This window comes from Thamnophis elegans, chromosome 17, assembly GCF_009769535.1.
Source record: "Thamnophis elegans isolate rThaEle1 chromosome 17, rThaEle1.pri, whole genome shotgun sequence".
In the NCBI taxonomy this organism is placed as follows: domain Eukaryota; kingdom Metazoa; phylum Chordata; class Lepidosauria; order Squamata; family Colubridae; genus Thamnophis; species Thamnophis elegans.
This window is the reverse complement of record NC_045557.1, coordinates 1,184,072-1,198,808: the sequence shown is the minus strand read 5'-3', so window position 1 is coordinate 1,198,808 and position 14,737 is coordinate 1,184,072. Positions and strand designations below refer to the sequence as shown.

Sequence of the window (14,737 nt, the reverse complement as noted above, 5' to 3'; positions counted from 1 at the left end):
CGAGGCTAAAAGGTTTTTCAACAGAAAGAAAGCAAAATGTCCTTCAACCTGTGTAGAGAGGAGGGGCCTCCTTTTCCCTTTGAAGGTGGCAGGTTATGGAACGGCTGAAGTGGGGAGGGGGATCCGGGCTTGCCTGACACCCGCACAGGGCTCTGAGCATTTGCACATTGGCCTGGTGTGACATGCAGCCCAACTGCTATTTGGCCACCGGACGTCTTTGGAAAAGCAGAGCGGTGGGCTGTGAAGGGAGGGTCCGTCCCGGCTGCTGGAAGGCCTGCGCCCACCCCTGGTCCTGGGCCACCCAACCAGAGTGGGGGGGGGGGGCGCACATGGCTGAGCTGGAAGCCCCTCTGACCCCACCAGCATTAACAGGCCTTTTTCCCCAGGCAGAACTTTTTAGGCAGAAGGAAAACTTTTAATGGGAGGAAGGGAGGCCTCCGTCCTTCCAGCCTCCGAGTGAGGAAGGGGCTTCTCTGCCCAGGAGGCTTGGCTGGGAGCTTCTGGGTGCAGCATCCTCGGGGAGAGGCTCACAGGGCAGCGGCCAGCTGCTCCTCCTCTGTCCTGGCCCTGGGCAGGGGGTCTCGGGGGCCCATGAGCTCCTGGATCCTGCTGTAGGTCTTGCTCTCAGCCGGGAAGGTGTTTTTCTGCAGGGGGGGGGTCAAAGAAAGGGTGGGGGGCCATGAGGCCAAGGAGTCCGGGTGGCAGGGAGGGGGGGGGGGCTGCCCACCCCCTTGGACTGGCAGGGAGGGACTCACCGCCAGAGAGAGACGCAGGAGGCCGGTGGGCCCCTTGGCCCCAGGGAGGATCCGGCTGGCCTGGTACTCCACCGTGGCCAGGAAGCCCTTCAGGCCGTTCTCCGAGATGTGGTTGCCTGAGGGGGCAAGGAGGGGAATGGGTCCTTCCCCCACCTTGGAGGCCCCCCCCCCAGCCCCTCCCCAACCTACGCATGAGGTTCAGGTAGATGAGAACGCGGTTGCCATGGAGGAAGACCTGCCCGTCGCGGTGCTCGGCTTGTTCCAGCAGCGGGTTCAGCATCTCGGTGGGCTCCAGGATCTGCTGCAGGGGGGGGGGGCAAGCCAGGCAGGTACAGGAGTTGGGAGGAGAGGCGGGGTACGGCTGCCCTCCCCCCTCCACAGTCCCTCGGGAGTCTGGCCAGGAGAGGCCCTTGGCAGAGGACGGCCGTCCTTGGCTCCGGCGGGCGGGCGGAGGCTCCGCCATCCGTGCTGCGCTCAGCCGGAGCTGGAGGGGGGGAGGGGCTCACCTCCACTTCCAGGACCTGGGAGCGCTTGTCCTTGGAGCCCAGCTTCACCCCCTTGGCCCCCTTCGCCTTGGGGTCCACCGGGGGAACGGCTGCGGGAGACAAGGGGAGCTCAGTGGGGGAGGCCTCCGAGGCCTGGGGAGGGAGGGAGGGAGGGGGGGGGTCAAGGCAGCCCAGCCAGAACCTTTCTTGGACTGCTTGGCATCCTCCTTCTTGGCCTGGGCTGCTGGTGCCGCCGGTGGCTGTGCGGGAGCCGCTCCGCCCACTGGGCCCTTCTCCTCCTTTTTGGTGAGTTCCTGGAAGAGGCCAGATGCCGGTCTCTCTGCCTGCCGGGGAGCTGCTCTGTGCTCTCTAGGTACCCCCTCCCCCAGCTCCGCTCCCCCCCCCCAGGGTCCTTGGGATGGCTCGCCTTCTTCTTGACCATGGACTTGGCCCCCTTGGCGCCCTGCAGCTTGTCAATGGCGGTGCTGCTGACGTGGCTGGTGGGACGGTCGCTTTTCGGATCCGAGTGTCTCGGGGGCTGGGAAGGAAAAGCGGGTAGGTGGGCTTGGGGGACCCTGCGGAGCCTCCGATTCAGCCCCTCCCAATTCACAGAGGTGGGGGGGGGTGTTTGCCTGTGCCAGTCCAGCCCCCTTCAGAGGGAGAGCTTCTCTGCAGACGGGACCCCCAGCTGCTCACCAGGCGCCCTCTCTCCTGGGCCTCCTTCTCCAGCAGCAGCCGCCGGCGCTCCACCACCTCCGTGTGGGTGAGGGCGAAGGGGCCGAGCACCTGCAGGGCAAGCAGCCGGCTGAGGGACCCCTGGTGGCTGCCCTCTGGCCCCCCTGGGGCCCCCCCCCCCGGCACTCACCTCGGCCAGCTTCAGGGCTCCCTCGTCCCCGATCTGGTTATGTGCCAACGACAAGGACAGCAGGGACCGGTTGAGGCGCAGGCCCTGCATGGAGGAAGGAGCCCCTGAGGCCGGACTCAACGGGCAGCTCCCCCCACCCCCCATCAACGGGGAAGGCAGCCGGCCAAGCAGAGCCCGGGAGACCGTTCCCAGCGGCCTCACGTTGGCGAGGTGGGTGGCCCCGACGTCCGTGATGTGGTTGTAGCTCAGGTTGATGGAGACCAGGTTCTTGTTGGAGCTGCGGAGCGAGGAGAGCGCCTGGCCGATCAGCAGCACCGCCTGGTCGTCCATGCAGTTGTTCCGCAGGGACAGGTGGGCCAAGCTGGGGAGAAAGGGCAGGGGGCCGTGGGAGAGGGGGTGCCGCCTTCCCACCCAGCCCCAGCCTGGGCTCCTCCCGAGTGGCCCTCAGGGGAGGCCCTGCAGGGGACCAGCAGCAGCCGCACAGGGGGGGCCCTCTTGCGCCAGGCAGCCGGGGTCCTGGGCCAGAGGAGGGCTGGGGAGGGGTCCCGGGGCTCTCCGGCCTCACCTGCTCTCCTCCGAAACCAGCTTGAAAAAGGAGCGCTCGGGCAGGGGGTTCCCTTCCAAGACGAAGGTCCTGCGGGGCAAGAGAAGAGGCCACCCTTGACCGGCCAGACCCCCCCCCCACTTCCTTCCCCACCAGCCCCGGTGGGGGTCACCTACTTGAGGTTGACGCAGGCGGCCAATACGGGCAGCAGGGCCAGGAAAGTGGCGTCAGTCAGGCCGACCTTCCAGAGGCTGCGGGGGAGCAAGAGAGTCCGGCTGTCCGCAGGGAGAGAGACGCAGGAGACCCCCGCCCGTGCCCCTCCCCTCCCGCCGGCTGACTCACTGGAGGGCCTGGAGGTGGGCGAGGGCCGGCAGGCACTTCCCCAGGACCCCCAGCATCTTCTCCTCGATCTTCCAACCTGCGGGCGGCAGAGAGGCCGGGCAGAGCGGGCGGGCGGGCGGGGGAGGAGAGCGGGGGAGGGGGCTCCCGGGAGGCCCCCCAGGCTCACTGCGGATGAAGACCTCGCGGGCGCTCTTGGGGTCCTCGTGCTCCAGCTCCACCTGCACGCAGGGCCGGAAGTAGGCGTACTTGGCCTGGATCTGGGCGAGGGCCGGCAGCGCCTCCCGCTGCTCCCCCGCCGGGACCCCCGCCGCCTCCGCCTCCTCCAGGGGGGCCCCGGCGGGCGGGTGGGGGCGGCTGACCACGCGCGGCGCCTCCTGCAGCCCCGCCCGCGCGCAGAGCTCCGGGAAGTCCAGATCCAGGGCGCCGCTGCAGACGTACTCCTCTGCGGGGGGGAGGGAGGAGGCAGGTGAACAGGGGAGGGGGCGCCGGTGAACAGGGGAGGGGGCGCCGGGGGGGAGGGAGGGGGCAGGTGAACAGGGGAGGGGGCGACGGGGGGGGAGGGAGGGGGGAGGTGAACAGGGGAGGGGGCGCCGGGGGGGAGGGAGGGGGCGTCGGTGAACAGGGGAGGGGGCCCCGGGGGGGAGGGAGGGGGCAGGTGAACAGGGGAGGGGGCGCCGGTGAACAGGGGAGGGGGCGCCGGGGGGGAGGGAGGGGGCAGGTGAACAGGGGAGGGGGCGACGGGGGGGGGAGGGAGGGGGGAGGTGAACAGGGGAGGGGGCCCCGGGGGGGAGGGAGGGGGCGCCGGGGAGGGGGAGGGGGCAGGTGAACAGGGGAGGGGGCGCCGGGGGGGGCATTGGAGGCTCACTGGGACCCCTGGGCGCCCCCAACCCCCCCCCCCCATTTGCCCAGGTCTTCCCTGGGGGCTTTCTTCTTCTTCTTCCCGGAGCCCCTGCCGAGCCTGGCTGCCGGTCACCTTCTCCGTGCTCGGCCCTGCGAGCCGCCAAGCGCGCTTCCTCCTCCTGCGCGGCGCTCTTGTCCTTGGCGCCCCGCTCGCCCTTCTTGCCCATCGCGGCGGCGGCGGCGTCTGGGGGGCGTCTCGCCCGTCGCCCGGCAACCGCGCAGGGGGCGGGGCCCGGCGTCCCTCCCGCCCCGCCCCTCCCCGCGCGGTGCCTGACGGGAGCGGTAGTCCTCCGCGCCTGCGCCCCTCCTCCTCCTCCTCCTCCTCCTCCTCCCCCGGGGCGTCCTGCTGCGCGTCTGGCCGGTGTCTGCGCTGCGAGATGGCGGCGCCCGGGACGGAGCCCGACGCCGAGCTGGAGGAGCTGCTGGCCAGTGAGCGGGCGCGGCGGGCGGGGGGCGCGGGGCGGCGGGGTCTTCCCGGCAGGTGCCCCTCCGAGCCCGCTGCCCTCTCTCCCGACAGGCGCCCTGGAGGACTTCGAGAGGGCCGCGCCGGCGCCCGCGGAGCCCGCCGGAGGAGGAGGAGGCGGCGGAGGAGGAGGCGGCGAGGGGGCCGCGGAGCCGGCGGGGGAGGCGCAGGTAGGCCGGCGGGCGGGCGGGGGGCGGCGGGCGGGGGTCTCCCTCCGGGGCAGCCCCTGCAGGACCCCCGCGCTCCCCCTTCCTCCCCGCAGGGGCGGCTGCTGGCGGCGCAGGAGACCTTCTTCCAGGAGCTCTTCGAGGGCGAGCTGGCGTCGCAGGCCAGCGCCGAGTTCGAGCGGGCCATGGAGGAGCTGGCGGCCGAGGAGCCCATGCTGGTGCAGCAGTTCCAGAAACTCTCGGCCGCCGCGGGCAGAGTCGGTGAGCGGGGCGGAGGGGGGGGAGGCCCTTCGGGCGGGGGTCGCGGGGCTCTTGGGGGGGGGGGGGAGAGCCCGGCTAGCGCTGCCGCCTCCGCCTCGTTGCAGGGAGCGACCCAGCGTCCCGCCAGGAGTTCACCTCCTGCCTGAAGGAGACGCTCACCGGGCTGGCCAGGAACGCCGACGGCCTGCAGGTGAGTCCCCCCCCCCCCAGTCGACTCCCCCCCCCTCCAACGCCCTCCGCCCCCACCGGCCTGCCCCCCCCTCCGTGCCGACCCTCCCTCCCTCCCAGCTGCCTCTTTCCCTAGAGCTCCGGGGTGTCGGAGGAGGAGCTGAGCCGGACGATGGAGGGGCTCGGCCTGGAGGAGGGGGACGGCGGGGAAGGCAGCCTGTGGCCCATCATGCACAGCATCATGCAGAACCTGCTCTCCAAGGACGTCCTCTACCCCTCCCTCAAGGAGATCACGGAGAAAGTAAGGAAGCCCTCCCCTTCCTCCAGCCCCCCCCCCTGAAGCTCTTGCAGAAGGCAGGGAGAGGGGCTGCCTGGGGGGCTACTCCTCACTCCCCCCACCCCACCCTGGGTCCAGCAAGTGGGCTATCTGTGACTTCATGGTGGACTCTCCCCCACCCCCCACCCCCCAGTACCCAGAGTGGCTCCAGAGACACCGAGACTCCTTGCCCAAGGAGCAGTACGAGAAGTACCAGGAGCAGCAGAGGGTGATGGGAAGGATCTGCGAACAGTTTGAGGCCGAGCAGCCCACCGATGGGGACCCAGAGCACAGGGCCCGCTTTGAGACCATCCTGGACCTGATGCAGCAGGTGAGGGGGTTGTGTGGGCCGCGTGGGAAGCCACACGTGGAGCTGGGGACTAACCATGCCCTTTGCTTCCAGCTGCAAGACCTGGGACATCCTCCCAAGGAGCTGGCCGGAGAGTCGGTGAGTGCCCGTTCGGCTGCCCTTTCCCCAGGCTTGGATTCGGTCTTGCCACCAGCAGCCTTGGCATCACAAGGCGAAGGAGGAGGAGGGCAAAGGGGGCATTTCCAAGCCGCCAAGTGCCTGATTAGGGCGGCTTGAACCCGCCGGCGTTTCCTACAGCCCACTCCATGCAGAGAAGCGTTTCTCTGTCTTGTGACCGGACACCTGTTGCTCCTTTTCCAGCCTCCTGGCCTGAACTTTGACCTGGAAGGACTGAATCTGCCTGATGCCGGAGGCGCGGGAGGCGAGCAGTGCCAGATCATGTGACCTGCTCTCGTGCCAGGGAGACTGAGGAGTTGGGAGGGCGCTGTGGTGGGTCGAGGTGTTTTGTGTCTTTTTTTCCCCTGTTTTCCGTCATCACCAGGTGCCTGAGGCTGCCTGCCTTCGCTCAACCCGGCAGGCGGTTGTGCAGGGATCCCACCAGGGACTTAGCAAGGCAGAGTAATGACGCCCCGAGGTCAGGTGCCCATCTTGGCCTCTGAAGAGACGGTTCGGCCTTGGAGGCCCCGGGAATGTCCCTTCCCTTGGGTTGATGGACGGGCTCTCTCGGATGAGGCTGCTCTCGATGAAACAATCGGGCCGAGGGAGGAGGAGGAGGAGGAGGCAGTGGCTCATGAGAGCCCTCTGGGTGAAGGGAGACCTCCTGCGCCCATTCCCCAAGCCCCAACTCTGCTGCTCTCCTCAGGCAGCTCCACCTGCGACCCTCACTCCAGTGCTCCGTCTCTGGATCAGGGGGCCTGAGCCCCCTTTCGACGATGCCAGGCAAGCTGACCACATCAGCGTGAGCCATTTTTTGCCGTAGCCCCAAGTATTAACATTCCCCTGCCCCCCCGTTAGTCCTGTCGCTTTGTGAGAACTGCCTGTATGGGGAAGGATAGCTAGGAAGCAGGTCGACTCTGCCCACTGGCCAGTTTCCTTTCTGCTAGCGGCTGATGGTGCAGGAGAGCCGCCCTCCTTGGCCGGGTCTGGCCGAACTGAATGAGAAGGGCGATTCTTGAAATAAAAGGTGGAGGTTGATGGTTTGAAGTTGTGGTTGTTTCTGTTAATTGTTGTGAGTAGAGGGAATCTTCAGCACACGGAGGAGCCTGTAGCAGTTCTGCTTGGCAGGCCTAAGCTGCTCGGGTCCTGTTAAAAGTCTGGGCAAAACGGACCACCAGCAGTCTACTAAAACAACTTTTATTTCCAGTGGGGCATCTCCCACGTGGTGGACACGTTCAGCAGGCACACATTGGAGGGAGGGGTGTGTGTGGGAAGCGGCAGGGCTGTCTGTCAGATGCTCCTTGTTCTTCAGCGGCCGGAGGCAGGGGGGCTTATTATTTGGGGGTGCAAATCCTAAATGGGGGGAAGACGATCATGAAGGACTTGCATGTGTGGCCTTCGTGTGAACCGGTGGAGAGCGATGATGGTCTGTCTCGGCCTCCCGTAGCCCACCCACCACATCTTCTAGGGTTGCTTGGAAATGAGGGGCTTCGCTCAGAGCCCCTCCTGGGGGCAGCCGCCTTGGCACGTGCCCCTTTGGCTCTTTCTAGGCAGGGGGCAGGGACTCTGCTGGGCAAAGGCTGCCTGTGGAAGTGGGGAGGGGGCTGCAGGAGCGCCCAAGGGGGTCAACCTTGGCCCTAGCCCTGCGGGGGGCATCCCTTCAACTCCCAGGACGATGTCCGAAGGTCCCCGGGAGGAGGAGCCGGCTGCCCCGCGTCCATTTGCGGCCCAATGGTGCGAGCGGCCTCGCGGGGACTCGGCGCTCCCACCGTCGGGCAAGGGTCCCCCGGGTGGTTCGGCGGCGAAGCGCTTCCGGACTCCCGCCTTAGGCCAGCCACCGGGGCTCGCTCTCTATGGTTGCTCCCGCTCTGGGAAAGGCGTCTCGAAGGCACCTTCGGCCGTAAAGCCGCGGTGGGGAGGTGTGGCGTAAAGCGCGGCTGTCGCGAAGAGCGGAGGAGCCGGAAGGAGACGCGCGGCGCCGGTTGGGCGACAAAATGGCGGCGGCGCCTGGGCGTCCCGGGGGCAGCACCGGCGACGGGGCGGCGGGAGGAGGAGGAGGAGGAGGAGCGGGAGCCGCTGCCACCGCCTGAGGTACCCGGAGGGCCCCGGCAGGCGCAGCCGAGGGCAGCCGTCTCCCCGGCCGAAGCCCCGCCATGGCCGGGCCGGGCCTGCCTGCGGGGCAACGGAGCCTCGGCCGCCGTTCCTCAGCCCCCCCCCGGAGGAGACCCCCCCGCGGGAGGGAGGGAGGGAGGGGGGGTGTCCTGGGGCTCCCCCTTCCCTTCCAGGAAGTTTCCCAGGGGCCCTTGAGGGGCGTCCGGGGAAATCCGGTTCTCTGAGACGCCGTTTTCTGCTCCTCCCCCCCCCCGCTTAGTCTGATCTCCGGTTCCCGGGTGACGACCGAGGGTGCCCCGCGCCCCCCCCCCGGCGGAAGAGGCGGCAGGACAGGTGGGTCTTTTGGGGGGGGAAGGGAGGGGAAACCCCCCCTTTCCCCGAGGCTGCAAGGCAAATTCAGCGGGGGAGGGGCTGTGGGGCTGGGGGACCCCCCCCCCCCAGGGCACCCGTCCCTCCCACGGGCCTGGTGGCCGGGGCTCCCTGGACGAGACTCCCCGGAGGGCGTGGGGGCCTCTTTGGGCAGAGCCTCTGGGGGGGGGGGGGAGGGGAGGGTCTCGGTTCAGCCCCCCAGCTGCCCCCCCTCCCCCCTGCTGCTGCTGCTGACCGGCTGGGCTGATGGCAGCCAGGAGCCCCCGAAGGCCGCCAGTCCTCCTCTGCCTTTCAGCTCCTGGGGTGCCCCGAGGGAGCCTCCTGGGGTCCGGGGCCTCCTGGCTGAGGGAGGGGAGAGAAGCCGGGGGAAGAGCCGGCCTTTGGCCTGAGTCCTGGCCTTCCAGAGGAGCAGAAGGCGGATCGGGAGCCGGGGAGCCGCTGGTCGTCGGGGGCCAGTCCCCAGTTTGAAGGGCCCCGCCTGTCCTGGCCAGGAGGCGAAGGAGGGCAGCCTCCTCCTCTTGGGTCTCGATGCCTGGGGGTGGGTGGGTGGGTGGGGTGGGGGGCTGCCGTCTTCGTGCAGGCTGGCACCCACGTATGTGCCCACGGTGCCTCTGTTATTCGCACCCACATCTCATCCGATCTCGGCCGGCGTTTGGAGCCCCCCTGTTTACTTGGAGACGGTTGCTCCGTCGCGTGGGTGTCTTTGAAAGGATGTTTGTTGTTAATTCCATTAATTACCAGCCATCTTGGCAACCATCTGGCTGCAGGGAAGGCGAAATGATCTTAAATAAGCAGTGTGATCTAAACAGAAAAACGGAGGGTGGGGCTTCCTACTGCCCCTCCCACTCTGGAAACCTTCCTTACGGTTAAAGAGTTTGCTCATCGAGGTCTGGTCGGACCTGGAGGCGCTTTGGGGGCTTCTCGCCTTGGGAAATGGGCCCTGGAGATGGGAACTTTGAAACAAAGTCCCTCCCTGCCCCTCTCGCCGCCTCTGCCGGGGCCTTTCTGGGAGGAGGTGCCAGGGCAGCTGCTTCCCCACAGAAGGCCCCGGCTGCTACGCCTGCTGGTGCTCCAGACTGCTCCATGTGCCATGTGTGAGCGTGGTGGGAGGGCTGTGGCTGTGCACTCCTTCGCCCGGGTGTGCCAGTGCTGTCTGGGGGCAGCTCTTGGGCGAACTGGGGCAGAATGGACGTGTGGAGGCCGTGACCCACGCTTGAGGGTTGGGAGAGGGGTCAGTCCCTCTGATTCTTCCTTTCCTGCACCCGCCCCCTGCCACGCGTGGGTCACCTCTCTTTCCTTCTCTTTCTCTCAGGGTGAATTAAAATAAAATAGCAAGATGTCAGACGCAGGGAATAGCACGGAGGGGAAAACGAATATCCCTAACGGTAAGAGCAGAGAGAGAAGCCGGAAGATTCCCGACGTTGGTTGCCGGTTGCAGGACCGTGGAGGGCTCTGTGCCAATCCACTGAGTCTGGGTCTGGGTGGTAGAGAGGGCAGAGGGGCTGGATCCTGCTCGCTTCTGTCCGTCTCCCTGGGGGGCAGCGACTCCTGTGCTGTGGGAAGCTGTGGGCGTTTGGGCACGGTGGCCCCTGGGGAGCAGAGGTGCGTGGAGGAAGACAGGGGAGGGAAGGCCAGCTCATCGTCCTCACCCGCATGTGCTCTGCACACACACAGGGAGCTTGTCCAGCAGCCCGGAAGAGATGTCCGGAACCACGGAGGGGCCCGAGACGTCCTCCGGGGTGGAGGTGGAGGCTTCCGACCTGAGCCTCAGCTTGACGGGGGACGAGGTGGGCCCCAGCCAGACTTACACAGAGAGCTCCACCGAAGAGAAGGACTCGGACAGCATGGAGGAGACCGGCCACTACTCCATCAACGAACTGAATCGGACCTATGACCACTCCCCCTCGGAGGAAGAGGAGGAGGAGGCCGAGGAGGAGGAAGAAGAAGAGGAAGAGCAGCAGCAGGAGGAGGCGGAAGTGGAGGCCCAGCGTTCCCGCTGGCGAGCGCACCGCAAGCGCCCCAACCAGGACCGGGACTCCTCAGATGATGAGCGGGCGCTGGAGGACTGGGTGGCCTCGGAGACGATGGCGCTGCCCCTGCCTCGCTGGCGAGCCCTGCAGGCGCTGCGGGGGAGGCAGCTGGGCTCCAGCGCCCGCTTCATCTACGACGCCTGCGGGGCCCGGCTGTTTGTGCAGCGCTTCTGCCTGCAGTACGGCCTGGAGGGCCACGGCGGCTGCGTCAACACCCTGCACTTCAACCAGCGAGGGGCCTGGCTGGCCAGCGGCAGCGACGACCTCAAGGTGGTGGTCTGGGACTGGGTGCGCAGGCGGCCCGTGCTGGAGTTTGAGAGCGGCCACAAGAGCAACGTCTTCCAGGTGGGCGAGGAGGAGGAGGCAGCGATTCTGGGTCGGGGGGACGGGGGGGGAACTTGGGGAGATTGGAGCAGGGTCTTCCAGAGGGCCCAGCTGCCTCGGGTGTCCCACCATTGAGGCTGGGAGCCTGGAGGAGGGATCCTAATGGCCCTGGAAAGAGCTCTGCTGGCTGGTGGGGCAGAGGGTGGGGTGTCCGGCCTTGGGGCAGAGCTGCCCCCCCCCCCCCTGCCAGCCCTGGCTGCTTTCGCCCCTGCAGGCCAAGTTCCTCCCCAACAGTGGAGACTCCACGCTGGCCATGTGTGCTCGGGACGGCCAGGTCCGCATAGCCGAACTCTCTGCCACGCAGTGCTGTAAGACCACGAAGCGGGTGGCCCAGCACAAGGGTGCATCGCACAAGGTGAGGGGGCTTCCTCTGCTTCCCCCACCCTCGATCAGGGGCCCAGGAGGGCCTCTGCCCGATGGGCTGCCCATACCTGGCTCTCGGTTTCTGGCCACGCGATGAGCCGGCACCTTGGCAAGAGGCGGCCTGTCCCTCCCCTTGCGACGTCCCTGCGGAGGGAGGCTCCCTTGCTGTCTCTTGAGGGGCCACCCAGACGCAGCTCCAAGCCAGGGGACTTTCCTGCAAATTTCCTTTGAGTTCCCGGGGTGGGAAGGCTGGCCGCTCCGGAGGCTTCCGGAAGTCCTTCGCTTGTCGAATTCGGGACTGCACCTCTCCCTCGGCCACAAAAGGCGTCTCAGCTCAGCCTTCCTGTCCCCTAGCTGGCCCTGGAACCGGATTCCCCCTGTACTTTCCTCTCGGCGGGAGAAGATGCCGTGGTCTTCACCATCGACCTGAGACAAGACCGGCCGGCCTCGTAAGTGGGCAGCTGAGCGGCTGGCGCTGCCCGTTGGGCCGGCTCAGGGCCCTGAAGGCCTCCCTTTGTCTCTCTAGGAAGCTGGTGGTGACCAAAGAGAAGGAGAAGAAAGTCGGCCTCTACACCATCTACGTCAACCCGGCCAACACCCACCAGTTTGCTGTGGGGGGCAGAGATGAATACGTCAGGTCAGCAGAGGGCCCCCCCCCTGCTCCTCACCCCCGGGGTGTCTGGGAGACCCTGCTGGGCCCCCCATGTTCAGCTGCGGTGCCACACTCTGGGAAGGAGATCCTCCTTGCCCTTCCTCCGGCTTTCATCACCCCTTAGTTCTGTTGGCTTAAGGACTAGCCGCTTGCTTTGGCTGGAGGGAATGTGGCTGGGGTCCCCTCGAGACTTTCCTGGGGTCTCAGCTCTCCCTCTCTGCTGCCCCTCTCCGCCCAGGATCTACGACCAGAGGAAGATTAATGAAAACGAGAACAATGGGGTGCTGAAGAAGTTCTGCCCCCACCACCTGGTGAGGCCTTCTCTTCTGCCACCCCCCCTTCCTGGTTCTCAGGGGAGGAAGCAGGAGCCGTGGGTGGGGGGTTCACAGCCCCCTTGGGCTGTCTGGGGGGCGGCTTGGTCTCTAGGGGAAGAGCCTTCCCTGCGCTGGGGAAAGTGGGCCTGGCCCCCGGAGGGTTTGGGAAACGGAGCCCCTGTGCAGGGGGGGGCTTTGCCAGGCACTTGAGTTCTGCCCCTCCACCCCCCACCCCCCTCCAGGTGAACAGCGAGTCGAAGGCCAACATCACCTGCCTGGTCTACAGCCACAACGGCTCAGGTAGGGGTCCGGCCGTGGGGAGTTCCTCGGAGGCTGAAGGCCGGGGCGCACCCTCTGGACTGGAGGTGGGGGGCTGTGGGGGGGGGGCCTGGGCGGCTGCCTCCAGGGGATCCCTTGTGGTCTCTTGCAGAGCTCCTGGCCAGCTACAATGACGAGGACATCTATCTCTTCAACTCCTCCCACAGCGACGGAGCCGAGTACATCAAGAGATACAAGGGACACCGCAACAACGCCACAGGTCTCTCACACACACACACACACACCCTGGGCTGTGGGTGGTTTGATGGGGTTGCGGGGGGGGGGGGTGTCCCAGGCAGCAGAGAGGCAGGTGGGGGCTTCCTTGGCAAAAGTGGCTGTTGCCGTTGCTACCCCCTTCTGGCCGGAGGAGACAAGGGGGGGCAGTTAAAATGTGCACCTCCATGTGAAATGGAGGTGGGGGAGGCAGGCAGAGAGGGGGGGGGGAGGACAAGTGGGTCTGTCTCTCCTGAATCCTCCGGATGAAAAGCAGCTGAGTTTCCCACCCGAGAGGTTCCCTCCTCGGACCAGGCAGGGGACGCAGGGCCTTTGAGGGGGGGGGGGGTCCTCCGGCCTGGCCTGACCGCTCTCTGCCTCTGCTTTTTCAGTGAAGGGGGTCAACTTCTACGGCCCCAAGAGCGAGTTTGTGGTGAGCGGCAGCGACTGCGGCCACATCTTCCTGTGGGAAAAGGCCTCTTGCCAGGTGGTGCAGTTCATGCCAGGCGACAAAGGGGGCGTGGTGAGTGGGGCCGGGGGGCTGCAAAGACCCTGGGGGTGGGGGTGGGGTCCAGTCCCCCGTATCCCTCGCCTTCTCGCAGCTCCTCCTGAGCTCGGTGGCCCCTCTGCAGAGGTTTGCAGCCCCCTCCTCTTTCTCTCTGGTTGCCCTCGCAGGTCAACTGCTTGGAGCCTCACCCCCACCTCCCCGTTCTGGCCACAAGCGGCTTGGATTACGACGTCAAGATTTGGGCCCCCACGGCGGAGATGCCCACCCAGCTGACCGGCTTGAAGGAGGTGGGGAGAGAACCCCGGGTCCTTCCCCCCTCCCTCCCCAGGGGTCCCCCCCATGCAGGTCTCCATCCTCGCTCTGCTCCCCCCCCCCCTTGCAGGTGATCAAGAAGAACAAGCGCGAAAGGGACGAGGACAGCCTGAACCACGCGGACATGTACGAGAGCCACCTGCTCTGGTTCCTCATGCACCACTTCCGGCCTCGGCGGCGTCACAGGGTGAGCGGTCCTCCCACCTGACCCGGGCACGGAGCCCCTCCGTGGCCTCTCGGGTCAGGCGGCAGCCTCAGGTAGGGAGGAGGGCTCCGGAGAGACCCTGACGCTGAGGCTGCTCCTTTTCTGCAGCGCCAACGGGACGCGGGCACCGGAGTGGCCGACAGCGACTCTGAGGAGTCCCTCAGCTCCTCGGACACCCTGGACGAAGAGGAGGAGGGCCCCGACCGGGTGCAGTGCATGCCTTCCTGAGGGCCCCCCGAACAGGCTGCGGGGACGCCGGGGAGGGTGGGGAGCCCGCCCTGTTAAATTAGCCCCCCCCCCTCCTCCTGCTTTAGATGAGAGGCCTGCCCCCGCCCTGCCTGCCAGCCCTGGTTACCAGGGGGGCCGGCTTGGCTCTGCCCCCTCCCCTCCCTGGGACTCTGCTCTGCCCCCAGATTCCTGGCTGCGGTCGCCGCCTGTTCCCTGCGAAGCTTCTGTGGGGTGGGGTGGGGGGCGAGAGTTGGCTTGGTCCCTCTCCGTGGGGGTGGGGGCTCAGAAGCACCTTGGAGATGTACTTTTATCTCAAAACACCCCCCCCCCCCCAATAAAGACATCCGGCTGCTGCATGTTGCACCCAGGATGAGGGAGCCTGGGTCCTGCTTCTCCAGTGAAACCCTGGGAGCTCCGTTCCCTCTGGGTTGGTGTCCCCCCCCCCCCCGTTCCCCCTTTCTTTTGGTGTGTTTCTCCTCCAGCAGCTCTAGGCACAGAGGACCCCCCTCCCTTCCCTCCTCCCCCCTCCCTCCCTCCCTCCCTCCCTCCCTCGGCTGTGAGAGCGGCCACTGGCTCAACTCCTCCGGGGAGCATAAAGTTTCAAAGGTTTGAACGCAGCTGCCTCGTTTTCCCCCTTCCTCTTCAGGAAAAAAATCTCTTGGTTTTGAAAGCAACTCCCCCCCCCCCCAATTGCTGTTTAGAGGCCTAATTTTATATGTATTAAACAAGACAAGAACCAAATTAAACTTGGATGTTATCAAGTTAAAATTATTGTAAAAGTTTAAATAAATATATATTATATAAATGCAATAAACGAATTGAGAGAGAGACCCGGTGGCATCCACGGCCGGCATCTTTTGCTATTCCTTGCTCTCCTGCGGCTGCCTCGGGTTCTGACCACGACTCGGCTGCTTCGTCCGCCCGGCCCCTCGCCTCGTCCTTCCCACACAACGGGCCCTTTCCTCCCCCCCCCCCCCAAGTCGATGCAGGGAGTGAA

At 66.6% G+C, this 14,737-nt stretch overlaps 2 protein-coding genes and 1 long non-coding RNA gene across 5 annotated transcripts; 2 read left to right on the top strand and 1 right to left on the bottom strand.

Annotated features, from left to right (window-relative positions):
• Positions 1-379: 379 nt before the first annotated feature.
• LRRC71 (leucine rich repeat containing 71) lies at positions 380-4,096 on the bottom strand. Of its 3 annotated transcripts, XM_032233874.1 has the most exons (14): positions 3,965-4,096; positions 3,158-3,433; positions 2,992-3,067; positions 2,826-2,900; positions 2,671-2,739; positions 2,307-2,466; positions 2,106-2,189; positions 1,937-2,026; positions 1,668-1,778; positions 1,443-1,554; positions 1,262-1,350; positions 945-1,056; positions 756-871; positions 383-644 (listed from the first exon to the last, which is right to left on the bottom strand). In XM_032233874.1, the coding sequence occupies exons 1-14, from the start codon at positions 4,056-4,058 to the stop codon at positions 528-530; spliced, it is 1,581 nt and encodes a 526-aa protein (XP_032089765.1). In that variant the 5' UTR covers positions 4,059-4,096; the 3' UTR covers positions 383-527. The 3 variants fall into 3 exon arrangements, with proteins under 3 accessions (XP_032089764.1, XP_032089763.1, XP_032089765.1); XM_032233872.1 differs by having other exon boundaries at positions 381-644; positions 2,106-2,466; XM_032233873.1 differs by lacking the exon at positions 1,937-2,026 and having other exon boundaries at positions 380-644; positions 2,106-2,466.
• Positions 4,097-4,185: 89 nt separating this feature from the next.
• On the top strand, positions 4,186-14,570 carry DCAF8 (DDB1 and CUL4 associated factor 8). Its single transcript, XM_032234250.1, has 20 exons — positions 4,186-4,320; positions 4,409-4,524; positions 4,617-4,782; positions 4,887-4,972; positions 5,087-5,251; positions 5,421-5,597; positions 5,670-5,714; positions 5,937-6,016; positions 9,546-9,598; positions 9,888-10,588; positions 10,842-10,982; positions 11,345-11,439; positions 11,517-11,627; positions 11,881-11,953; positions 12,199-12,256; positions 12,387-12,494; positions 12,880-13,010; positions 13,163-13,282; positions 13,378-13,494; positions 13,621-14,570. The coding sequence occupies exons 1-20, from the start codon at positions 4,269-4,271 to the stop codon at positions 13,738-13,740; spliced, it is 2,715 nt and encodes a 904-aa protein (XP_032090141.1). The 5' UTR covers positions 4,186-4,268; the 3' UTR covers positions 13,741-14,570.
• On the top strand, positions 7,510-8,181 carry LOC116519844. Its single transcript, XR_004256690.1, has 2 exons — positions 7,510-7,823; positions 8,104-8,181. It is a non-coding gene; the product is annotated as an uncharacterized LOC116519844 (long non-coding RNA).
• Positions 14,571-14,737: the final 167 nt, after the last annotated feature.